General features: G+C 42.1%; 6 protein-coding genes across 10 annotated transcripts; 3 read left to right on the top strand and 3 right to left on the bottom strand.

The window, feature by feature from the left end:
* Positions 1 to 5,657: 5,657 nt before the first annotated feature.
* Positions 5,658 to 6,527, bottom strand: LOC6525522 (glycine-rich selenoprotein). Its single transcript, XM_002101321.3, has 3 exons — positions 6,369 to 6,527; positions 6,227 to 6,311; positions 5,658 to 6,167 (listed from the first exon to the last, which is right to left on the bottom strand). The coding sequence occupies exons 1-3, from the start codon at positions 6,385 to 6,387 to the stop codon at positions 5,918 to 5,920; spliced, it is 354 nt and encodes a 117-aa protein (XP_002101357.1). The 5' UTR covers positions 6,388 to 6,527; the 3' UTR covers positions 5,658 to 5,917.
* A 132-nt stretch (positions 6,528 to 6,659) lies between these two features.
* On the bottom strand, positions 6,660 to 7,650 carry LOC6525523 (glycine-rich selenoprotein). Its single transcript, XM_002101322.3, has 3 exons — positions 7,494 to 7,650; positions 7,342 to 7,426; positions 6,660 to 7,278 (listed from the first exon to the last, which is right to left on the bottom strand). The coding sequence occupies exons 1-3, from the start codon at positions 7,510 to 7,512 to the stop codon at positions 7,047 to 7,049; spliced, it is 336 nt and encodes a 111-aa protein (XP_002101358.1). The 5' UTR covers positions 7,513 to 7,650; the 3' UTR covers positions 6,660 to 7,046.
* A 109-nt stretch (positions 7,651 to 7,759) lies between these two features.
* Positions 7,760 to 17,432, top strand: LOC6525525 (anoctamin-6). 5 transcript variants are annotated; one of them, XM_002101324.4, is made up of 10 exons: positions 7,760 to 7,981; positions 9,544 to 10,048; positions 11,217 to 11,764; positions 13,276 to 13,848; positions 13,920 to 13,975; positions 14,250 to 14,820; positions 14,892 to 15,513; positions 15,590 to 15,795; positions 15,862 to 16,143; positions 16,201 to 17,432. In XM_002101324.4, exons 2-10 carry the CDS (start codon positions 10,036 to 10,038, stop codon positions 16,444 to 16,446), a joined length of 3,117 nt encoding a protein of 1,038 aa, XP_002101360.2. In that variant the 5' UTR covers positions 7,760 to 7,981; positions 9,544 to 10,035; the 3' UTR covers positions 16,447 to 17,432. The 5 variants fall into 5 exon arrangements, with proteins under 5 accessions (XP_002101360.2, XP_015046342.1, XP_039230195.1 ...); XM_015190856.3 differs by having other exon boundaries at positions 11,217 to 11,677; XM_039374261.2 differs by having other exon boundaries at positions 9,771 to 10,048.
* A 594-nt stretch (positions 17,433 to 18,026) lies between these two features.
* Positions 18,027 to 19,973, top strand: LOC6525526 (4-nitrophenylphosphatase). Its single transcript, XM_002101325.3, has 6 exons — positions 18,027 to 18,400; positions 18,528 to 18,609; positions 18,669 to 18,835; positions 18,890 to 19,024; positions 19,081 to 19,288; positions 19,354 to 19,973. Exons 1-6 carry the CDS (start codon positions 18,392 to 18,394, stop codon positions 19,695 to 19,697), a joined length of 945 nt encoding a protein of 314 aa, XP_002101361.2. The 5' UTR covers positions 18,027 to 18,391; the 3' UTR covers positions 19,698 to 19,973.
* An 81-nt stretch (positions 19,974 to 20,054) lies between these two features.
* On the bottom strand, positions 20,055 to 21,979 carry LOC6525527 (chronophin). Its single transcript, XM_002101326.4, has 3 exons — positions 21,746 to 21,979; positions 21,055 to 21,438; positions 20,055 to 20,929 (listed from the first exon to the last, which is right to left on the bottom strand). Exons 1-3 carry the CDS (start codon positions 21,746 to 21,748, stop codon positions 20,390 to 20,392), a joined length of 927 nt encoding a protein of 308 aa, XP_002101362.1. The 5' UTR covers positions 21,749 to 21,979; the 3' UTR covers positions 20,055 to 20,389.
* Positions 21,980 to 22,524: 545 nt separating this feature from the next.
* On the top strand, positions 22,525 to 23,928 carry LOC6525528 (BLOC-1-related complex subunit 5). The gene has a single exon (XM_002101327.3). The coding sequence runs from the start codon at positions 22,733 to 22,735 to the stop codon at positions 23,780 to 23,782; it is 1,050 nt and encodes a 349-aa protein (XP_002101363.1). The 5' UTR covers positions 22,525 to 22,732; the 3' UTR covers positions 23,783 to 23,928.
* The last annotated feature ends 225 nt before the right edge of the window (positions 23,929 to 24,153 follow it).

The raw sequence follows: 24,153 nt of genomic DNA on the forward strand, positions 1-24,153 counted from the left end.
AATGGCATACCTCGTTGAGCTCGTAATTAAATTTCCTGTCGAACTGTGTTTTCAAAAAAAACTTTTACATTTTTCACTTTTCTTCCAATTTTTGATGATGATTTTTTGCCAATAACCGCTTTTCTGTTATTTTGTGACCATAAATATCAGTATTTCAATCATAACATCCGAAATATTAGTCCGAATATGGAATGGCATACCTCGTTGAGCTCGTAATTAAATTTCCTATCGAACTGTGTTTTCAAACAAAAACTTTTACATTTTTCACTTTTCTTCCAATTTTTGATGATGATTTTTGCCGAAAATCGCTTTTCTGTTATTTTGTGACCATAAATATCAGTATTTCAATCATAACATTCGAAATATTAGTCCGAATATGGAATGGCATACCTCGTTGAGCTCGTAATTAAATTTCCTATCGAACTGTGTTTTCAAAAAAAAACTTTTACATTTTTCACTTTTCTTCCAATTTTTGATGATGATTTTTTGCCAATAACCGCTTTTCTGTTATTTTGTGACCATAAATATCAGTATTTCAATCATAACATTCGAAATATTAGTCCGAATATGGAATGGCATACCTCGTTGAGCTCGTAATTAAATTTCCTATCGAACTGTGTTTTCAAAAAAAAACTTTTACATTTTTCACTTTTCTTCCAATTTTTGATGATGATTTTTTGCCAATAACCGCTTTTCTGTTATTTTGTGACCATAAATATCAGTATTTCAATCATAACATTCGAAATATTAGTCCGAATATGGAATGGCATACCTCGTTGAGCTCGTAATTAAATTTCCTATCGAACTGTGTTTTCAAAAAAAAACTTTTACATTTTTCACTTTTCTTCCAATTTTTGATGATGATTTTTGCCGAAAATCGCTTTTCTGTTATTTTGCGACTATAAATATCAGTATTTCAATCATAACATTCGAAATATTAGTCCGAATATGGAATGGCATACCTCGTTGAGCTCGTAATTAAATTTCCTATCGAACTGTGTTTTCAAAAAAAAACTTTTACATTTTTCACTTTTCTTCCAATTTTTGATGATGATTTTTTGCCAATAACCGCTTTTCTGTTATTTTGTGACCATAAATATCAGTATTTCAATCATAACATTCGAAATATTAGTCCGAATATGGAATGGCATACCTCGTTGAGCTCGTAATTAAATTTCCTATCGAACTGTGTTTTCAAAAAAAAACTTTTACATTTTTCACTTTTCTTCCAATTTTTGATGATGATTTTTTGCCAATAACCGCTTTTCTGTTATTTTGTGACCATAAATATCAGTATTTCAATCATAACATTCGAAATATTAGTCCGAATATGGAATGGCATACCTCGTTGAGCTCGTAATTAAATTTCCTATCGAACTGTGTTTTCAAAAAAAAACTTTTACATTTTTCACTTTTCTTCCAATTTTTGATGATGATTTTTTGCCAATAACCGCTTTTCTGTTATTTTGTGACCATAAATATCAGTATTTCAATCATAACATTCGAAATATTAGTCCGAATATGGAATGGCATACCTCGTTGAGCTCGTAATTAAATTTCCTATCGAACTGTGTTTTCAAAAAAAAACTTTTACATTTTTCACTTTTCTTCCAATTTTTGATGATGATTTTTTGCCAATAACCGCTTTTCTGTTATTTTGTGACCATAAATATCAGTATTTCAATCATAACATTCGAAATATTAGTCCGAATATGGAATGGCATACCTCGTTGAGCTCGTAATTAAATTTCCTATCGAACTGTGTTTTCAAAAAAAAACTTTTACATTTTTCACTTTTCTTCCAATTTTTGATGATGATTTTTTGCCAATAACCGCTTTTCTGTTATTTTGTGACCATAAATATCAGTATTTCAATCATAACATTCGAAATATTAGTCCGAATATGGAATGGCATACCTCGTTGAGCTCGTAATTAAATTTCCTATCGAACTGTGTTTTCAAAAAAAAACTTTTAAATTTTTCACTTTTCTTCCAATTTTTGATGATGATTTTTGCCGAAAATCGCTTTTCTGTTATTTTGCGACTATAAATATCAGTATTTCAATCATAACATTCGAAATATTAGTCCGAATATGGAATGGCATACCTCGTTGAGCTCGTAATTAAATTTCCTATCGAACTGTGTTTTCAAAAAAAAACTTTTACATTTTTCACTTTTCTTCCAATTTTTGATGATGATTTTTTGCCAATAACCGCTTTTCTGTTATTTTGTGACCATAAATATCAGTATTTCAATCATAACATTCGAAATATTAGTCCGAATATGGAATGGCATACCTCGTTGAGCTCGTAATTAAATTTCCTATCGAACTGTGTTTTCAAAAAAAAACTTTTACATTTTTCACTTTTCTTCCAATTTTTGATGATGATTTTTTGCCAATAACCGCTTTTCTGTTATTTTGTGACCATAAATATCAGTATTTCAATCATAACATTCGAAATATTAGTCCGAATATGGAATGGCATACCTCGTTGAGCTCGTAATTAAATTTCCTATCGAACTGTGTTTTCAAAAAAAAACTTTTACATTTTTCACTTTTCTTCCAATTTTTGATGATGATTTTTTGCCAATAACCGCTTTTCTGTTATTTTGTGACCATAAATATCAGTATTTCAATCATAACATTCGAAATATTAGTCCGAATATGGAATGGCATACCTCGTTGAGCTCGTAATTAAATTTCCTATCGAACTGTGTTTTCAAAAAAAAACTTTTACATTTTTCACTTTTCTTCCAATTTTTGATGATGATTTTTTGCCAATAACCGCTTTTCTGTTATTTTGTGACCATAAATATCAGTATTTCAATCATAACATTCGAAATATTAGTCCGAATATGGAATGGCATACCTCGTTAAGCTCGTAATTAAATTTCCTATCGAACTGTGTTTTCAAAAAAAAACTTTTACATTTTTCACTTTTCTTCCAATTTTTGATGATGATTTTTTGCCAATAACCGCTTTTCTGTTATTTTGTGACCATAAATATCAGTATTTCAATCATAACATTCGAAATATTAGTCCGAATATGGAATGGCATACCTCGTTGAGCTCGTAATTAAATTTCCTATCGAACTGTGTTTTCAAAAAAAAACTTTTACATTTTTCACTTTTCTTCCAATTTTTGATGATGATTTTTGCCGAAAATCGCTTTTCTGTTATTTTGCGACTATAAATATCAGTATTTCAATCATAACATTCGAAATATTAGTCCGAATATGGAATGGCATACCTCGTTGAGCTCGTAATTAAATTTCCTATCGAACTGTGTTTTCAAAAAAAAACTTTTACATTTTTCACTTTTCTTCCAATTTTTGATGATGATTTTTTGCCAATAACCGCTTTTCTGTTATTTTGTGACCATAAATATCAGTATTTCAATCATAACATTCGAAATATTAGTCCGAATATGGAATGGCATACCTCGTTGAGCTCGTAATTAAATTTCCTATCGAACTGTGTTTTCAAAAAAAAACTTTTACATTTTTCACTTTTCTTCCAATTTTTGATGATGATTTTTTGCCAATAACCGCTTTTCTGTTATTTTGTGACCATAAATATCAGTATTTCAATCATAACATTCGAAATATTAGTCCGAATATGGAATGGCATACCTCGTTGAGCTCGTAATTAAATTTCCTATCGAACTGTGTTTTCAAAAAAAAACTTTTACATTTTTCACTTTTCTTCCAATTTTTGATGATGATTTTTTGCCAATAACCGCTTTTCTGTTATTTTGTGACCATAAATATCAGTATTTCAATCATAACATTCGAAATATTAGTCCGAATATGGAATGGCATACCTCGTTGAGCTCGTAATTAAATTTCCTATCGAACTGTGTATTCAAAAAAAAACTTTTACATTTTTCACTTTTCTTCCAATTTTTGATGATGATTTTTTGCCAATAACCGCTTTTCTGTTATTTTGTGACCATAAATATCAGTATTTCAATCATAACATTCGAAATATTAGTCCGAATATGGAATGGCATACCTCGTTGAGCTCGTAATTAAATTTCCTATCGAACTGTGTTTTCAAAAAAAAACTTTTACATTTTTCACTTTTCTTCCAATTTTTGATGATGATTTTTGCCGAAAATCGCTTTTCTGTTATTTTGCGACTATAAATATCAGTATTTCAATCATAACATTCGAAATATTAGTCCGAATATGGAATGGCATACCTCGTTGAGCTCGTAATTAAATTTCCTATCGAACTGTGTTTTCAAAAAAAAACTTTTACATTTTTCACTTTTCTTCCAATTTTTGATGATGATTTTTTGCCAATAACCGCTTTTCTGTTATTTTGTGACCATAAATATCAGTATTTCAATCATAACATTCGAAATATTAGTCCGAATATGGAATGGCATACCTCGTTGAGCTCGTAATTAAATTTCCTATCGAACTGTGTTTTCAAAAAAAAACTTTTACATTTTTCACTTTTCTTCCAATTTTTGATGATGATTTTTTGCCAATAACCGCTTTTCTGTTATTTTGTGACCATAAATATCAGTATTTCAATCATAACATTCGAAATATTAGTCCGAATATGGAATGGCATACCTCGTTGAGCTCGTAATTAAATTTCCTATCGAACTGTGTTTTCAAAAAAAAACTTTTACATTTTTCACTTTTCTTCCAATTTTTGATGATGATTTTTTGCCAATAACCGCTTTTCTGTTATTTTGTGACCATAAATATCAGTATTTCAATCATAACATTCGAAATATTAGTCCGAATATGGAATGGCATACCTCGTTGAGCTCGTAATTAAATTTCCTATCGAACTGTGTTTTCAAAAAAAAACTTTTACATTTTTCACTTTTCTTCCAATTTTTGATGATGATTTTTGCCGAAAATCGCTTTTCTGTTATGTTGCGACTATAAATATCAGTATTTCAATCATAACATTCGAAATATTAGTCCGAATATGGAATGGCATACCTCGTTGAGCTCGTAATTAAATTTCCTATCGAACTGTGTTTTAAAAAAAAAACTTTTACATTTTTCACTTTTCTTCCAATTTTTGATGATGATTTTTTGCCAATAACCGCTTTTCTGTTATTTTGTGACCATAAATATCAGTATTTCAATCATAACATTCGAAATATTATCCGAATATGGAATGGCATACCTCGTTGAGCTCGTAATTAAATTTCCTATCGAACTGTGTTTTCAAAAAAAAACTTTTACATTTTTCACTTTTCTTCCAATTTTTGATGATGATTTTTTGCCAATAACCGCTTTTCTGTTATTTTGTGACCATTAATATCAGTATTTCAATCATAACATTCGAAATATTAGTCCGAATATGGAATGGCATACCTCGTTGAGCTCGTAATTAAATTTCCCATCGAACTGTGTTTTCAAAAAAAAACTTTTACATTTTTCACTTTTCTTCCAATTTTTGATGATGATTTTTGCCGAAAATCGCTTTTCTGTTATTTTGTGACTATAAATATCAGTATTTCAATCATAACATTTGAAATATTAGTCCGAATATGGAATGGCATACCTCGTTGAGCTCGTAATTAAATTTCCTATCGAACTCCAGATATGAGCTCGTAATTAAACAAATAAATGAAAGTGCAACAACAGTTTGCAGCAAATATAAGTGAAAAGAATGTTAAGCTACGATTCAATGTAAGTTAGGAAATTACAAAGTTTATTATTATGAATATGTGCACATACATCTGTGTGTGTACATATACTTATGAATGCATATTTTGAATTTGCTCAATTAATCCAAAACCATATGACTAAAATAGAGCTATAATATATTTAAAACACCATAACTATATACTTTAATGCCGCATCACGAAGTGAGATGGATTACATATTGGAGCATTTTGGTTAAGCAGTTCTGGGGACCAAAACGCACGAACTATTCGATTAACCGCAGCATCCTCCAGCACTGCAGGATTGGGAGGGCGGCGGTATGCGTCCAATTCGTCGGTTGGGCCTTAATCCTCCTCCGCCATATCCACCGCCACCGCCTCCTCCTCCTCCTCCACCGCCTCCGCCACCACCACCACCTCCTCCTCCGCCTCCGCCCCAGCTGCTACTTCCCCATCCACTTCCGCGACGGGAGTTGTCTCCGCTGTTATCATTTCCAGTGAATGGAGACAGGAACGATGCAAACCTGAAAAAAAGGTTATGGGTTAAAGCGTTCTGGATCTGGAACTTTTATTTATCACTTACAACTGCTTGACGGCGAACCATATACCCACGAATATGGCCAAAATCCGTCTCAAGTCCCAAGGACGTTTCTCCCATAGACGACCATCTGCAAAACAAAGGGCTCATCACTCTGGACATCACATGCTCATCCATTTCCACTCACTTTGATCGACGTATGCCATTTCAAGTCGAAACTAACATGCAAATCTGTTGTTTCTTTCAAATATTTCCAAATCTGGGCCAAAGCTTAATTTTTTGATCTGATTGTGTACAAAACAAAAATTGACGTGGTGTTTAGAGATGGACAAACAAAGCAGCTGATGAAACAACAAATATCGCAAAGCCTGCGCTGATGTCATTCGATAGTCACTGAAAAATGTTAATTAATATCCATATAAATGGATAAATATTTGAATTAAAAAACACATTGTTTTGGAACTTATTAAAACAGCGCTTTTGCAAAAGTAATGGTTGGTATTTATTTATGTATTTCACCAGAGTTACTATGTATATTTGGGTACTGTGACTTTGAACTTGTAAATTGAACAATGTAAACCCGCAGACCGATAGAAAAAAACCTGTAGCTATATATTGGAGCTAGTTGGTAAATGGAACCGACGACGGCCACGTAAGCAGCGACCCAGGAATCAGTGATTAATCGTATTCAGCAGTTGTCCGCTCGAATCCGAGTTTAAGGCAACTGCGTCATATGCGCCACATGGGCGGGATAAACCGTGATTTCTGGGCCATTTGGGATGCTGCTTGACGCGGCCAGCCTTCTGTCGGCGCGACATCCTCCCAAGAGTGCTGGAATCTTGGGTACCGGATGTCGCTACTATCCTCATCCGCCTCCAGCGGGCATATTGCAGCTCATAGAAGGCTGAATGCGTCCGATCCGGCGGTTTGGTCTTAGTCCACCTGATCCAGATCCAGGTCTTCCGCCGCCTCCACCGCCGCCGCCTCCTCCGCCGCCACCACCACCTCCCCATCCACTACCGCCTCCCCATCCATTTCCGCGTCGCGGATTGGCCTGGTTATCGTTGGCCGTAAAGGGAGCGAGGAATGTAAGGAATCTGCGGGGGAAATCATGCTGCATTAGCTGGTATGCACGACGTGCAGTACAGTGGGGAACTCACAATTGCTTGATGGCAAACCATATCCCCACAAATAGCTCCACAATCCGTCGCCAGTCCCACGGACGCTTCTCCCACACGCGCCCATCTGTGGAATCAAGACAATGCAATATGTGATGGGAATTCCAGGGTGAACTCAAGTATTTTGCACTCACTATGGTCGATGTACACCATGGCGCCTCGCTATCCTCCCGGATGCTCCAGCCACCGTTAATTTATCGCACAATTTTATAAAGATAAGTATCTTACAGATGTTTCACGTTCATCCAAAATATCAAACTAGTATTAGTGATGGACCAGCTGCAATGTCAAGTCACTGGTATCGTATCACCGATATGCAAAAACAATCTGTATGCCTATCGATAGATAGTGTGGTGTTGGTAAACGCAAAATGAATAACCCAATCAACAGCTGATTGAATAATGTTATGCATCTGGCAACACTGGCCGCGGACGTTTCGTTTGTGGCGTTAAAAAATAAATTTATTAAAAACAAGCCTTGCTGGCGGTCTCTTCCATCACAATAATTGTTTGTCGCCTGTGCGAATCGAGTGGAGTGCGCGGAAAGCGGCAGTTATTTGCGAGGGCCAGTGGATATGTCAACTACGGTGAACACTAGCTGAAGTCAACGACAACAAACCCAGGTGAGAGCACAAAAGTTAAATGGGTTTGGATTTATCACGTTGGCAGGACATTGCCAGCTATACTAACAACTTGTTCCTAACCAAAATCTCGATATTCCATAGCTATAGTATTCAATGCTCCGCCGGCAGGCCTTCCGTTTATTTTCGGCCACTGCAGTTTGCTAAAAATAGAAATGTCCACATAGACAGAATCGAAGGTGTAGTGCATCATCATCATCATCATCATCATTATTATTATCAGAAACGCCATCATCATCATCACCTTCACCCGGTCGTCATCCGGTATTCTGAATTTTGGGGACTAGAGCTTTCTCCGGCGTGCTTCTATGTTCTTTCAACCGATTCGCGTGTCTTGGACTAGTTCCTCCCACCTTTATTTTATGGGTGTTCCATTATACATATGCCAAAACTGGTTTCGTTCCTATAGAGAGACTTCTATGCGAGCATTCTGTTCGCACTTTGGTTTGTCAACAATCTGCGCTAGCAACTTGACCTTTACCTTTGCCGCCAACATGTTAACCCGTTCTCGCCCATCGAATTCAAACATTCGCCTGCACCCAGGGATTGCCTGTATTCCGTCAAGGTTAATGATTCTGGCACCACACTTTCCCAGGAAAATGATGTCGAAACTCAAATATTTTACATACAAATCCTGCCGTTGTTAACACATTCAATCCAGACGGGTCAATCACTTGACATCAATAAAAATTGCCGTGCTCTCTTTTTATAAGCAGTCAATGGCACTGTATTATGTTGAAACAAGCATTTTAAGACAATAGCGTTATTTAGAATCTTAATGTTGTGCGTTTCCATCTTTCTATATTCTCAACTTTTAATGATCCATAAATTAACATTAAAATAAGCACCACCTATTAAAGTCGTACGATTATCAGATTTCTGGAAAATGAGAAAAATGGGTATATATGTGTATACACAGGCGAAATTGAATCTAAACCACAATCGACTGTTTGTATTTATTTACTATTTAAGATGGACACAAAAAGTTGTTCTCTCGTGAAACTTTTCTGTATTAATGTGCATATGACTACAGTGGGTCTATATAGTCACCCAATAATAGATAGGCAGCTATAAGTCACAAATATATCATGTTTACGACTTGAACTTCGGCAATTAAATGGTTATGATTTCTATGCATTCTATAATATTTAATATAAAATCATATAAGATCCATTATTTCAAATACTGAATAGAAAGTAACGTACTTCATAGAACTGCAAGATCTCTGTGCGACTTAACTGAATAATTGTTTAAACTGAAGCCCTTCCATCTATCTCTCTAGATGGTCCTAAAGTTTGGATAGTATTCTTGGGGGGCACTGGCTTTATGGCACCCATTTCGAGCGAATTCCGGCCACTGTGCGTCGTCACATCTAGCTGCACGCCTATTTGGGCAATCAGTTTATTGTGGCGGTCGGCGATTTGTGAGGTTGGTTAGCTGACTGACTGACTGGCTGGTTGGCTGGTTGGCTGGCTGGCTGGCAAACCCGAACCGAATTTGTATATATTTCTGCCTCTATTATTCTTTTCGTACTCTGTTTTCAGTAATCGCCAAACAACGCGAGTGTACGCACATTTCTTTCCCACTGGCTCAACATTTAATTTTTCCCGTCTGACATCATTCGCGGCCGAATCTCTGAGTGTTTCGCTTTCGGTTTTAGTTTGCACTTGTTGCTTAGAAATATCCAGTTTTTAGTTTTTTTTTTGGTTTTGGTTTTGTGGAGCCACGAGCTTATTGCCTGCACCAATTGCTCTTCTTTCACTGCCGGCAGTCCGAGAATCGTAATGCGTGGAAGTCGGTGCCGCTGCGCAGCCGCCGAGAAAGTGCCGAAAGATTCAGGATTTGAGAAGGAGTCACTCGAAACGAGGGATCAGAGTGATCAGAAGGATCAGCAGGATCAGCAGGATAAGGTGGATCAGCTGAATCAGCTGGATCGCTGGTAACAGACCGCTGGAGGGATCAGCGATCGATCGACTTCCCATAAAACCAAACTGCCGCCAAGACATTCACCTAGCTCTTCCCTAGCCACACCAATCATGTATTCGGCGGGTAAATTATTTAAGTTAACTAAGTAAACATCGCAACCGTTGGCATGCAAATTTGTTTGTTCTCCGCTCTTATGTACACACCATATACATATATATATGTATGTATACATATGTATGTCTGATCGTCATACTTGTTTCATTTCGTTCAGTATAATATTGATCTTTGGAGCATTGTCATTGTTTGGTTTTTGTTTCAAGCTTGAGTTGATTCAGTTTGCCCCTTCTTAGTTTGGAAATAGAACTGGGATGGGGATTTCCTGCTCCGGAAACTGATCATCATCAGCAGCAGCAGTGTGTCCATCCATCCAATCATCCGTTCATTCATCCAACCCTCGATCCCACCCTCGATTCATTCATTCATCGAAGTTCTCACACGCATGCCATGGAATGGACACATGGAAACGCACTTATGTGGGCCACTTATGTAATTGACCGCATTTAAATGAGTCAGGCGGGGCGGTATCAGCGACAGCTGGAGCTGGGACCCGATAAGTTGGCTTCCAAATTGGGTCCGCCTGAAAGGCCATCAAATTCCATCATCCCCATTATCATGGCCACAGACTCACTATCGGGATTTTCGGCGCTTATCAGTAATTAATATTAGCGGGTCTGATATTTCGATTAATCTCAATTAATAACATTGGGGCAAATAATCTATTTGGGTATAGACAACTTTGTGTTTTCTCTTTTATTATATCATTTATTGAATTTATAGCACTTAATAAGTTGGAATTTGTCAAATGATCTCACTGCCTTAATTTTGAAGTATTATTTGCTTTACATATTTTTTATATGTCACACTTTAATAGCTAATTATTTGTTGAAGTGGCTCAATTTGTTATTATATCGGATTATATCAAGCACTTTTGCCTTTCTTTCATCAGTTCAATTTTATCAGAAATTTTATAGAAATAGAAATTTATAGAATCATATATCATGTCATATATCTGCAAAACCCAAGTGTTGTTACCATTCCTGCTAAACTTGCTTTCAAATGAATCGTAGTCAAGCACTCTTTCACGTAATTGGAGTGTGGCAATGTAACAACTAACTCATTAGCACCACCGCCTCACCTCTCCACTCCACTCAACTCATCTCATATCATCTGAATCTCATCTACTTGTAATGCGAGTGCCAGAACATCCGACTAATCTCAAACTTCGTTGCAGTCCGCACCCACGACTACGACTATCCCGAATCGGAAATGGACGAGCGGGAGAGTCTGTACTTCGACACCATATCGCTGGCGGAATCGGAGGCGGCGGCTGCTGCGGCGGCGCATCGCAAATCGATCTCACAGTCGCGCAACACCATCTACCACTCCGCAGTTGATCTGGCGGGCGATGAAGGAGGAGGTGGAGGAGGAGGAGGAGGCGGATTAGGAGGAAGACTGCGTCTGGGCGGCGGAGCAAACGCCGAGCACGCGGCGCTGGCCTGGCAGCCCGGTTATCGCCAGTCGACGGCACTGGAGCACCTCAACGGCGGTGGTGGTGGTGGTGGCGTTGGTAGTGGTGATCACACGGATGCCGCGATTGCCGCCCAAATGATTGCCCTGCAAAACGGACGAAACCATCTGCCCACCGGGATTGGTGTGACCGGAGATGGAGGACAAGGAGGTGGTGACGATGAGGTCTCTAGACGTCTGTTAAGAACTAGTAGCAACATTTCTAATAAAGATAAGAAATTGCCAATAACATACTCCCAGTGGAAATCAAGGGTAAACAACGACAGTATAGCATACGATACGATTCCAATTCCAATTCCAATTCCAATTGCAATTCAACATTCAAAAACCAAATGCGTTCCACAACGTTTAAGCACATGGCTCCGGTTGAAAGCCTTCGCTTTTGCACTGCCGCCGATGTCAATTATCTCCATCGCACGTCCATCGATCTCACCTCCATGTTTGTCTTGCAGTTAGTTGCTGTTGCCCAGTCCATCTCATCCGCTCGTCATCCACCAATCACTTTCAACCATCTGCTGGATCATCTGCTCATTCAAGCTTTTAGACACGAATCCCGATGGAACGCGGTGCAGTGGTTGCCTCCACGAGAGGTCCTTTCAAATGAGCACTCCTAGGGAACTTTAACTTCTTATAACTACTACATTTTAATTGCATACTTATTTGTTAGTTTTCTGTTCAGAAATCTAAAAATCATTTAATAATATAGTATATATAATACTATTACACAACGAAATTTAAAACACTTATTAGAAAATACGAATTACTCATTTAATAAGTTTCAAAAATAATTGTGTGTCAATCTAACAAGTACTCACCTATATATTGAAATATTTAGAAATCTATAAAAGATTTTTTGTGATAGAATATAGTATATCTGTGAATTTAGCTCGTAATCAGATGTTTATGTTTATAGCACTCAGCAAATTGAAGAATATAGTTCAATACTTCGATTCTCCTTTGAAATTCGAAGAGGATTCGCGCTAAGGAGCGACCACTGTACCCGCACCACTCACGTATATGATTCCCCTGTTTTCTGCAATGATATATACACATATATAGATATATACACATATTCTGCACTTGATCAAGTTCTTGCCGCCTTCTTTCACGCTCTCCTTTGTTTGTTTATATTTCTCTATTTCCTATAGTTTGCTTGCGGGATTGGGTATGAACACTTAATGCGAATTTTAGTATACTCTTATATTAAATAAATCTAAGTCGGGCGTTTTGGTACTTTGGAGCACATACTGATTGCAGCCAACAGCTGTGCGCTGTGGAGCTTCTATTTGCCAGCAGTGTCTCGACCACGACGGTTGTGTTGTGTTTCGATTCGGTTTCTCCGGACTGCCATCATGCTGAAGTGCTGCCTCCTGCGTGGCCTGCGCTCCGGAGATCGGCGAGAGGAGTCCGCCACGGTGATAGGGTGGTGACCAGGGGGTAAAGGTGTAGGCACACGCACCCACACGCTTTGTTTCCGTCACGTCTAGTTGATAAGCGAATGTATTTTTAAGTTCAAGATCACACGCGAGTGACTCACCGTGACACTGATTTATACTAATGCTCTCCCTTCTCTGTCGTTCTCTCTTCTCCGCTGGCACATGCTCATCTCCGGAACTCTGTCCACTGGCACTTGCTCATCCCCGGAACTCTGTCCACTGGCACTTGCTCATCTCCCGGAACTCTGACCACTGGCACATGCTCATCTCCTGGAACTCTGACCACTGGCACATGCTCATCTCCGGGAACTCTCTGTGATTCTGCAGACATACAGACGCTTCGACGATGGCAAACGGAGCGTGGACTTTGTGCTGGCGTACAATGGAGAGACGCAGCTGGAGGAGCACCGGCGCAAGTGCGAGATCTTCGAGGCGAATCTGCAGCGGGAGGGCTTGCAGCTGGAGCACAACAAGGTGCAGCGCGTGCACTTCATCAAGATCCATGCGCCGACAGAGGTTCTATATCGCTATGCGGAGATACTTAAGATCAAGGTGCCGCTCAAGCCGATACCCGGCCAGGATCAAATCTTTGCCGAATCAGCGCACGAGTTCAAGACCTGCCTGAGTCGCATGTGCAAAAGTCTCTTTAGCTCCGTGCAGCTGAATACGGCTCTATTTCCGGAACGCGAACCGCGCATCCATCTCGAGTTCTCCCGCAACTATCTGGAGCTGTATGATACGGAGCATCCGAACTTTCTCGACGCCAGCACCCGCTACTCCATCATCAATTTCATTCTGCAGCGCCAGCATTTCGTGGAGGGCGAGGAGACGGCCGACAATCTGGGCATCGAGAAGCTCGTCCAGGATGGCGTATACACCTGCGCCTACACCTTGCACGATGTGGGTTTCAAACTCCAAACGCCCTTTCAGTTTGAATTTCTCACTCATAAGGCATTCATATTTCATTGCAGAAAGATGATCGCAATCGGCTGCTCAAGGAGTGGGCCAACATATCCAAGTGGAAGAAGTAAGGCAATCAGACACTTTCAGTTTAAACAATAGTTGAAGTTCTTGGAAAGGCTACTCGACCCGAGAAAGCTGATCCTTTCGAAGCAAGTTTGATTGTTTAGATTGCAAATTAATGAGAATATGGTAAAGAAAAGCGGGTGTTGTGTTAGAAGATTATATTACTAGAACTGATACACCATTCCTGGTAAAGCCATGGAGCTCTAAAACGAAGCTATCATAATATAGGCACCTGGTTAGACTAGAAGTTAAGCACTACAATCGTTTACTTGCAGCCTGCAGCCACTGGACCAAATCAAAGACTACTTCGGCGCAAAGGTGGCACTCTACTTTGCCTGGCTGGGATTCTACACGCAAATGCTGATACCCATTAGCATATTCGGAGTGCTCTGCTTCCTGTACGGCTTCATCACGTGGAGCAGCGATCCGATTAGCCGGGACATTTGCAACGACAATGGGACGATCATGTGTCCACAGTGCGACCGCAGCTGTGACTATTGGCGACTGAACGAGACGTGTACCTCTTCCAAGTTCAACTATCTGATAGACAACAATATGACGGTGGTGTTCGCCTTTTCGATGGCCATTTGGGCGGTGGTGTATCTGGAGTTCTGGAAACGCTACTCGGCGGGTCTGGTGCACCGCTGGGGACTGACCGGTTTCACCCACCACGTGGAGCATCCGCGTCCGCAGTACTTGGCCAAAATATCGCGCAGCAAAAGGCTGGCCGGAAAAGCCTATGAACAGGATCAGGCTGGCAAGCGGACCGTCCTGGATCCGGATGTGCCCTTCTGGAGTATCAAGTTCCTGCCCAACTTCACCAGTTACAGCATCATGATATTGTTTGTGAGTAACAACCACAAATCTGCTGCCATTGGAGCCGCACATTATATATAATGTCTTCTATTTGCATATAGATTTGCATATCAGTCATCGCCATAGCGGGCATAATCATCTATAGGATGGCACAGCGAGCCTCGCACAGCATTTTGGGCAGTGAGAATTCCATGACATTTAAGGTTATGATATTGCCCATGACGGCGGGCATCATTGACCTCATAGTGATCTCGCTGCTGGACATGGTGTACTCCAGTTTGGCCGTGAAGCTAACCAACTACGAGTACTGTCGCACCCAGACGGAGTACGATGAGAGCCTAACTATCAAAAACTATGTGTTCCAGTTCGTCAATTACTACTCCTCGCTCTTCTACATCGCCTTCCTCAAGGGCAAGTTCGTCGGCTATCCGGCGAAGTACAATCGCGTGCTGGGCTTCCGCCAGGAGGAGTGCAATCCCGGCGGCTGCCTTATGGAGCTCTGCATGCAGTTGGTCATCATTATGGCTGGCAAGCAGGCGGTCAATGCCATCGTGGAGATGCTTATACCCTATCTGATGCGCACCTTCAAGGAGTTAAGCTATCGCCACGGCTGGTATAAGAGCCACCAGGATCAGCGTCTGGTGCCCTACAACCAGTTCACCGAGGACTACAATCTACTGCCCGCCCAAAACAACTCGCTCTACGTGGAGTACCTCGAAATGGGTACGTATATAACTATACGTACTATACGTACTATAACTTGTACTTCCCATTTATTAACGAACCATTTCTGCTGCAGTTGTGCAATTCGGTTTCATCACACTGTTCAGTTTGGCCTTCCCACTGGCGCCGCTGCTGGCCCTGCTGAACAATGTGATTGAGGTGCGCCTGGACGCCATCAAGATGCTGCGCTTCCTGCGGCGGCCCGTGGGAATGCGTGCCCGCGACATTGGAGTGTGGCACAACATCATGACCGTCGTCACGCGTATTGCCGTGGCCTCGAGTGTGAGTCTAATACACATGTCTCCGCTCCAATTGCTTAGTAATTCATCATACAAATACGCTTTGCAGGCAATGATAATCGCATTTAGCACGAACCTCATACCGAAAATCGTGTATGCCGCCTCAATGGGTGATCCCGAGCTGAACAACTATCTCAACTTCACGCTGGCCGTGTTCAACACCAAGGACTTCCAGGTGCAGCCACTGCTCGGTGGCAGTCAGCATGTGAACGAGACGGTGTGTCGCTACACCGAGTTCCGAAACTCACCGGACGATCCGCATCCCTACAAACGACCCATGATATATTGGAAGATACTGACGGGTCGGCTGGCCTTCATCGTCATCTACCAGGTGAGCAAAGTCAGTGCAAATCGATTTCGAGCTAACGTTGATCGTGTTTGCCCACAGAACATTATCACCATGCTGCAGGGCATACTGCGATGGGCCGTGCCGGATGTCTCGGGTCGCCTGCTGAAGCGCATCAAGCGGGAGAACTTCCTGCTGCGGGAGCACATCATCGAGTACGAAAAACGGCACGCCATGAAATTGGTGCAGACGGAACTCAATGGCCACCCAAAGTCGGATGGTGAACTGCGTCAGCGCAACAACGAAACGGTGATCCGAAGCCGCGATGATGCCACCTCTTTTGTGTAGGAGCTGCATGTTCGCCAGATCATTCCTTGGTTTCCCCGTAGTTAGCTAAACTTTTGTATATATGTAGACCGACACGCGAATATCTAGGGATTGTCGACTGCCATCGCATGGATGCAGTGCTTCGTACTTATGATGATTTTTGTACTGTGTTTGCATGGGAAATGCTCAACGAATATGGGGAATCGGTGCCCCGCGAGTCAAGCAATTGCATTTTTATATACATACAAACAAGAATAGGATTTTATATTGTTACTTGATGGACTCGAGCATACTGAATCATCACCCGGTTGGATCACAGTGAGGCCAAGTCGCTTTAGCAGCACACACAGAGATATACACACAGTTCTAGGGATATGTATTTGAATATTTTTAAATTATTATACACACCAACACAACACAACACAGACAACACACAACCACACGTCCAAAGTGCATTAACAACGAGTATTTATAATTTAGAAGCGGCGGAACTTGTGGTAGCTTCTGCCCACTTCCACATACCCATGTTGGATCGGTCATGAGCAAAACGATTACGAATTATACACCACAAAATGTGTGCGAGCTGAAGAAGCTGGCATCCAACCCAGACACTAAGAAACAATCCAATGTACCTTACAATGTTGCCCACAAACCGAGAAGCGAACTCAGCCATATGTATGTATCCTATGTACATACATATGTGCAGTTCATCCTTCCACCCACAAGAAATCATTGTTTTTATTGTTGATTATTGCCAAGCGAGAGCATTGCACATTTCGCAATATTAATATTTTGTAGAACTCTAAATGCTACTTACCAGTGCGTACACCTATAGTGAATTGTTGTTTTGATAAACATATTTATACGATACGAACTAAAACTAATCATAGCAGCTACGATTACGTTAGAGTTTAAGCCAGAAACCAATTGTGTTGTGTGCCGGATAAAAAAAAAAGGAATAACAAATAAACGAAATGGGTTTAACTCCATTATTTATATGATTATGATATGACATTCTACTTGTATAATTTTCTTAGTTTGCATGTACAAACAAAGGTACACAAATGTTTGTAGATAAGTAAACCGGATGCACTGGATATGGATAAGCTGACATCGAAATTGCTCAATTGAGAGGCGATGAAAGCAAATCAATTGGAACGCCACCTACCCAGCGACTTGGCTGGACAACATTCAATTGCCAGTGACACCACCTACTGCCCCTTGCCACCCAGCAGCCCATGGATTACGAGCGATTGAGGTGTAACTACACTTGGAAAAACGTTCTATACTACTCGTTTATATACAAAGAAATGAAAATCTGGACACAGAAGTGTTTTCAGAAGAGTTTAAGCTCTAGATTGGCTAACCAATCTTTGAGTACCAACTACTCTAGATCATGCATTTTTGGAAAATACATCTATTTGAATCTATTTTGAACAGTGTGCGCCACTTACCTCGCCCCAATCTGCATGCACTGGACTGCCTGCAGCCAGCAGTCTAATGCAATTTGAAATGTGTAATGCAATCGCCCCCTTTCCACAGCCAGGCGGTGCTCTTGGGCGCTGGGTCTTCCAGATTGGCGTGCTCGTCTCGCTGGACTTAGTTACAAATCTGTCGCTGGCACTTCGGTTGAGTCGCATCGCTGGACTGGAACTTTCAGCTGGAATCTAGCGAGGAATCGGAATGGGAATTGGAATTGGAATTGGAATTGGAATCGGATTCCGAGCCTGAATCTGTAGCTGTATCTGAATCTGTAGCTGTATCTGAATCTGCAGCTGTATCTGAATCTGTATCTAAATCTGTATCTGAATCTGCTTCTGTACCTGAATCTGTATCTGAATCTGTTCCTGAATCTGTATCTGTATCTGAATCTGGATCGGAATTAGATTTGGAATTGAAATTGGAATCCCGTGCTTAAACCTCACCAAATCCGGATTTGTGTCGTGGTTTCCATCACTCGATCGGAATGAGTTCGGTGGGTAGAATGGCAGGCGAAATAATAGCACAATGATCTGATTGGATAAGCGGATTTTGTGATATATAGATACACCTTTGTCGGATCTAAAGGGATAAGATTTCAATAAAACATATCTCTTCCCTAGATTAAATATCTAAAGAACATGACAAACAAGGAACGCGAGGAGTTCATTGACTCATTCGATTTGGTTTTCTGCGATTGCGATGGCAAGTTTGCTTTAGATTCCAACTACTCGATTTGGTCATGACTCGGTCTATTCCTGCAGGAGTTGTTTGGTATCCGCTGAGGGATTTCATACCCGGTTCCGCCAACGCATTGGCCCATTTGGCCCAACTGGGCAAGGAAGTGACCTTCGTGACCAACAATAGCATCAGTTCGCTGAAGGAGCACATCGAGAAGTTCGAGCAACAGGGCCATCTTAAGATTGATGAGGTGAGCTAAACGAATGGCAAACAATATTGTAAAATATTATATCTTCCTAACCAGCATCAAGTCGTACATCCTGCGCAAACCATCTGCGATCACCTGAGCTCCATTAACTTCGAGGGACTCATCTACTGCCTGGCCACTCCGCCATTCAAGGAAGTCCTCGTGAATGCCGGCTTTCGTTTGACCGAAGAGGTAGGTAGTTCAAATCCTGGCGAGAGCTTCACAATCTCTAGTTGGCATTTGAATAGAGTGGACCGGGAATCATTACGAGCCTGAAGGATCTGCACGAGGCCATCTTCTCCGGCGAATCGGTGGATGCGGTCATTATCGATGTGGACTTCAATCTGTCGGCGGCCAAGTTGATGCGCGCCCATGTTCAGCTCCAGAATCCGCAGTGCCTCTTCCTCGCCGGAGCTGCCGATGCTTTGATTCCGTTTGGCAAGGGTGAAATCATAGGTAAGCCTGGCCTTTAAAAGGTTAATCCATGTCATGGAGTTACTCGATTGCTTCCAATCAAACAGGACCCGGCGCCTTTATCGATGTGGTGACCCAGGCGGTGGGCCGTCGGCCCATAACGTTGGGCAAGCCAGGAGAGGATCTGCGCAAGCTACTGCTGGAGCGCCATCGGGCAATCCCGCCCAGCCGCGTGCTCTTCGTGGGCGACAGCCTGGCCAGCGACATTGGATTCGCGCGCGCCAGTGGCTACCAGACGCTCCTCGTCCTCACCGGCGGCACGAAGCTGGAGGATGTCCAGCGGCTGCCCAAAGATCATGCCCACATGCCCGATTACCTGGCCGATTGCCTCGGCCAGTTGGCACCCCATAATCCGGATTCGAGTAACCCTGACTCGGCGCATTCAGTTTGATGATAGTGCTCAAGTGTTTGTCAAACTTATCTGCCGATTTCAGTTTGTAATCAAGTTTGTTTGTTGGTAATGGGCAGAAAACCAAAGTATCTACGATTACTCACTGCACACTGTGCCTCGTCTTCGGAAGTGAGGGATACCCTATTATTTGGAAAATAGCGATCCATTTGGAATATACATAGATATTAGAAAGTTTATGAGATATTAACAATTTCCATATATATTTGATATCTGATCAAGATGATCTACGAAATATAAAATAATAGATGAGCGTAATGTTTTAAAATCTTTTTATTTTAGAAATGGAAATCTCTTTACATTGTGAATTGCGGGGAATCCCAAAGTGCAATCTCCAAGTTTCTTTGTAATTTGTGTATATTTCAGATAATATATATCGTGGTTTGTTTCAGCTAGACTATATAATATATATGTATATATGTATGTATATATATGCACTGCACATCTATGAATCTTTTACGACCAAATGGTTGCATGGCTTTATTTCCTGGAAGTCCAAGGTTCGTCAACTCTGTTTGCTTACTATGATTCAAATTTCACTAAGGGACAGAATACGATCTTGTTAGCAATAATAAACTACGTATGCATATCAGTTAACCAGATACCCATCATAACTACAGCTACAGCTAATGTATATATATCTTTGTTCGATCTCCGCCGATCTTCGACTCCGTCTAGACACGCGACTTGGGCGCCTCACCCAGCAACTGGGCCACATCGGCCACGGAGTCTGCATAGTAGTCCGGTATGAACTGCGGATCCGTTTCCGCCAGCAGCTGCTCCCTGCTGCATCCGCCGCTGAGCACCAGCAGCGTTTGGAAGCCGCACTGACGCCCAAAGCTCACATCCTGGGCCAACATGTCGCCGATCATGAGCACCCGACTCGGCTGGTCGATCTTGCACTGCTCGACAATCAGCTCACCCAACTCGCGGCCAGGCTTGCCCAGCGTTAGGGCCTGCTTGCCACTGGCCTCCATCAGAATGGAGGCGAAGGCACCCGGACCGATGATGTTCACACCCTTGGCCACCGGCAGCAGGCGATCGGTGGCGCCTTCGATCAGCAGGCACTCGGGATGGCGCAGATACAGATGGGCACGCAGCAGCTTGGGCGAGGTCAGGTTGAAGTCCACGTCGATGATGACGGCGCGCACCGGCTCCCTGCCAAAGATGTGCTGGGCCAGGCACACGTAGCTCTCCTCAATGAATTCGTTGGGCTGCAGGAAGAGTTGGTATACATTATCAATATATATATATGTATATCCTAGCCATAAAATGATAATTATTATATTTTGAAACCCTTTTTGAAGCTTAAACTTGGACCCATCTAGTTACCACTCACCCCGTCCAGGAGCTGGAATCCCGCCTCGCGCAACACCGCCTTGAACTGCTGGCTGGCGATGATGTAGATGAGGCCCTGGAACTTGATGCTCTGCAGATAGCTGACGACGGACCTGGCCGGATGCCATATCTGCTCCGGCCGCACCTGCATACCGATCTTGGCGAACTTCTGGACGCACTGCTCCACCGTGCGCACACTGTTGTTGGTCAAGAAGGTCAGCTTCTTGCCGATCCGCTGGAGGGCAGCGTATCCATCGGCGGCACGCGGCACACTGTGCTCCAAGGTCCACAGGACGCCATCGATGTCGCTGAGCACCCGGTCGAAGGAGTCGACGAAGCTGCTCCGCTGCTCCTCACTCAGCTGCAAAATGTGCTGCGGTTTGGCCTAAGGCGATAAAAGGAAATTTATTAAACATTAAAAATAGCTGAGTAATAAAATATTATGATTCAGTTTTAAAAAAATGCTCTTATTTAAAAAATACATTAAATTCAAACTGACAAAAAATCTTGAATACAAAAAATCCATGACCTAGACCAACATTAGTTAGGCTTTAAGAACTAAGCCAATTTAAAATAGCTGGTACAAAAAGTAATAATAATAATAATATATGGATAGACTAGAGAGTTCAGGTGCGTAGATCGATGGAACACCTCGATAAGATTATTCCACGAAAGCACCAATCCCTGCTCACCATTGCAATCCGTTCTGGTGGGTGAAAGTGTTGCTATCGCGATCACGGTCGTCAGCCAACTGACTTTGCTGAATATTGCTCAAACTGAAATCGAAACCGAAACCAATAACAAAAAAAAACAAAAAAAAAAAAGCAAAACCGAGTCTACATCCGATGCTGAGAATTAGCACCTCAAAAGACACGACGCGTCGGTCGAAAATGCCGGTTAGAACGACGACGGCCACAGAAACACTGGCGAACTTATACGGAAGCAATGGGAGAGAAGGCTTTCCACTTATCGCCTCTGCTTATCTGAACCTCTATGACATCCCCCTATTTATACAGCCCAACTAGAGCTCGATCGCAAAACAGCGGTCAAAGATAATATAAGAGCTTGCATACAAAAGTTACATATTTATATTTTACATTATCAGCAGCTACCTGAAAAGTCTATTAAACCTTAAGAAATAAGAAGTTATAAAGTTTAACTACGGCTTCAAATTTAAACTTATGAAAGAACAGAGCGTATGTCTAGATTCTAAAACTATAAGCGCAGTATTTCTGTCAAATCTTTTATCTTCTTATAAAACTATTTAATATGAATATTCTTTAAAATTTCATCATAAATTATATAGTTTAACTTTTATTTCAATGATATTTTTGGGAAAAGAAAAGTTCACATAAAAATGGAAACCCCCGTTTTTGAAAGCTGCAATCGTACGAGCGGTGGAAACAGCTCGTTATTTGTATTTAAATACCGCAAAACGCACTAGCGCATTCTAACTGGCAGCTGGGAAATTTTTAGGACTTAATTAGGACTTTGTTGGGATTCGTTCTAAGGAATTAACATCGATTTGTTTTTGGGAGTGAATCCCCAGGCATTGACCACTGGAAATGATGCAGCAGGTGGGCCCAGCACGGCATCAGTGACAGCGCCAGCTAACCACGAACTTCAGCCAAGGAGTACGCGGAACTTGGTGTCGGAATTGCCAGGAATCGGATCGATAAATGGGCGCCGAGCACTCGCAGCAGCGGGCTGAGGCCGATGGCCACGAGATCTTCGACGGACGCCAGCCGCCAGGAGCGGCCACTGGATCCCTCGGCGATGGGAGCTCCATGATGCTGGCGGCAACGGCGGCGGCCAACAAGCGACGTGGTGTTGGTCATCGCCAGCCGACGACTGGAGGAGCAGGTGGCACATTGGTGGGACCAGGAGCTGGAGTGGGTCCAGCTAGCATTGTGATAGCTAGCAAGCAGATCATCGCCGAGGCCGCTTCGCCCGGCGGCTCCGAACTGAGCAGACCGCCTTCGCCGCCGCTGAGCGTCTGCTCCGACCTTCCATATGTGTCCTATACGGATCGGCCCATCGGCGATTCGCCCAAGATACGCAGCAAGCCGGCGCACATGCTCCAGCAGAGCAGCGCCAGTCGGGCGGCGGCCAGAAAGTCACATCCGAGTGGACTCACCAGCGCCGTGAAACCAAAGCGACCCCAGTCCACGGCATCCAGTCATAATATTGTGATTGTGCGTCCCGGTGCCAGCGATGCTGGCGAGGATGTGGACCTAGACCTGGCACGACTGCGCAATATACCGCAGTTTTTGCCCGTGCTCCGTGAGTCCATCACGTCGGCGACCAATACACGAGATGCGGAGATTCTGGAGCGACTGAATTCGCAGCATCTGGTCAATATATGTGCCCGCATGCAAACACATCTGAATCTGTGCGCCAGCTATGTGGCCAGCGAACAGAATCACCTCGTCGAACGCACCAAGGTGGTGAGCAACTCCATCACCACCCTCTTTGCCGGATTCGTGGACATGCAAAAGACGTACGCCTCGTACGCCGAGCAATTCGCCAAGATCCGGAGCATATCCCATCAGCTGAGCAGGTGCAATTCGCTGCTGCACGAGAACATTGCCAGCCTGGAGGCGATCAATAACTTCCTGGACGACGATGACCGACTGGAGCCCTTCGTCTGGCGCACCGATGACAACAAACTGCGCGGCGAGGCTGAGGGCGCCACCGGGGGCAACAGCAGTCGTCTGTGGCGGCTGTAGGATACCCACTGAATCCACACTCTTATTGGTCTCCAAAGATTTTCCTAGCTCATAATATTCGTGTATTTACTGTGTATATTACTCGTTAACGATGCCGCTTAATCGTGATTTTTAATTAGTAAATCAAACTTAATATTAAAACAAAATTTGATATTTTATTTCTTGAACCGCAGTTGGTTGCATGTTGTTAATATTTGTGTTTTTGATATCGGGGAAGTAACAAAAGCTTCTTGGCGTAACAAAATTGTTTGTCATTATTTTGTAGTCAATAAGTTATTTTCTTTGGTGTACGAGCGAATGCGATAATTTTATTTCGGTCAGCTAACCACAAAAGATAACTCAGCTCAGTACTGATATTATTTGGAAACCAT

This window comes from Drosophila yakuba, chromosome X (assembly GCF_016746365.2).
Source record: "Drosophila yakuba strain Tai18E2 chromosome X, Prin_Dyak_Tai18E2_2.1, whole genome shotgun sequence".
Taxonomy (NCBI): Eukaryota; Metazoa; Arthropoda; class Insecta; order Diptera; family Drosophilidae; genus Drosophila; species Drosophila yakuba.